This window comes from Nematolebias whitei, chromosome 16 (genome assembly GCF_014905685.2).
Source record: "Nematolebias whitei isolate Nwh7 chromosome 16, NemWhi1, whole genome shotgun sequence".
Lineage (NCBI taxonomy): Eukaryota > Metazoa > Chordata > Actinopteri > Cyprinodontiformes > Rivulidae > Nematolebias > Nematolebias whitei.
The window spans coordinates 2073833-2075468 of NC_056513.1; the positions used below are offsets into that span (position 1 = coordinate 2073833).

At 42.3% G+C, this 1636-nt stretch overlaps 1 protein-coding gene across 1 annotated transcript in view; it reads left to right on the forward strand.

The window, feature by feature from the left end:
- Positions 1-105, forward strand: part of pkd2 (polycystic kidney disease 2) — a gene marked incomplete in the record, with an annotated part of 21834 nt that extends 21729 nt beyond the window's left edge. Inside the window, 1 exon segment of the mRNA XM_037690423.1 lies at positions 1-105. Coding sequence (XP_037546351.1) covers positions 1-93 — 93 coding nt within the window.
- Between the last annotated feature and the right edge of the window lie 1531 nt (positions 106-1636).

The following is a 1636-nucleotide window of genomic DNA, read 5'->3' on the forward strand; positions in this document are numbered from 1 at the left end:
CAGGCTACTCCCGGCGGCCCGCTGCCACGCCCGCCCTCCTCCCTGTCCATCAACAGTCTGGACACAAGTGCTGACGGAGGCGTCCATGTGTGAGGACGTGGCCAGCCAGAAAACACTCCTCGGTGGAAAGATGCTCCGTACAGTGTGTGCAAATATAAAAAGGTTTGCAATAGACCTGATGCTAATGAAAACTTCAAAACTTCAGCAAGGTCATAATTTAACAGTTTTTACTCTGTTCAGTCGAAAAATACTTTGAAGACGAAAACATACCAGAAGGTTTCAGATGGATTAGATCTGAGTTTTTATTGAAGTGCCACCTGATAACATGTTCAGTGTGCTCAAAGTCTGTGTAACATTTAAACAAGAAGTAACATTGTAGCATTTACACAAATATTCTACGGGCTTTTTGTATGTTATCATTTTTATATTATTTTAACTTCAATACAAGTAAATGGGCTGTACTTCTACAGCACCTTTCTATCTAATCCAGATACCTAAAGCGCTTTACAATATACAGTAGTCCTTTGGTTATTGCAGGGATTCGGTTCTGAACCCGCCCACAGGAAGTGAAATTCTGCAAAGTAGCGACGTTATATTTATTTTAGTATTTATATATATTTTAAGGCTTTAGAAACCCTTCCCACACTCTTGCAATGTTCTAAACTCTTAAACCCAGTGGCCAAGTGGCCATCAGGAGCACCGGGACAATTCCCGGTGGCCTGACCCGCTCAGTGAGCGCAGAGGAGCTGGACCAGAGACTCTGTTCGGGTCTCACTTGATTATTTTAAATAAACAATCCATGCCTCTCCTTTTCCTTTTCTGAGTGTCTGTCACAGCAGAGCAGACACACAACAGGTTGCGCGCCGCTCTCTATAGCCCGTAATGAGACGTGCACACAAGGGTTCGCGCACGCATCTCCGTACGCAGTTGCTGAAACCTACGTCATTTTAACAACATACATATACAGTACGTACAGGACTGCACAGTAACTACTGCAAAATTGTATATGGGGATTCACCAGTCTTGGTCCGGTTCTGGTCTGGTTCTGGTCGGCTCTCTGCAGCCGCTGAGCGCTGAAGTCACTATTAATAAGGACCAACATTTTTAGTCAGGTTCAATCTGCTCTAAATTTTTCTTCCATTTTGGCAGAAAGCAGCGGGCTGGAAGCACTGTTGAATTCTGGGAAGTGCACTGTTGCTTTTTGGGTAATGTAGTTCTTTTGGACTGACGATACAGTGTAGGCTTATTGAAAAAAAAACTACAAAATGGCAGCGCCTGTCCGAATTTTTTTTTTGTCATCAACTTTTTCCCAACCACACGAGTACAGTAAGATTATTGTACGTCCACAAACCACGATAAATCGAGTGTGCAGAAGTTGAACCGCAAAGTAGCGAGGGATTACTGTACATGATAAATGGACTGTACTTATATATCACCTTTCTATCTTATCATGATACTCAGAGCTCTTTACAACAATATGTGCCTCATTTACACATTCATACACACTACTACACACATTCATACACACTACTACAAACTACTACACACATTCATACACACTACTACACACTACTACACACATTCATACACACTACTACACACATTCATACACACTACTACACACTACTACACACAT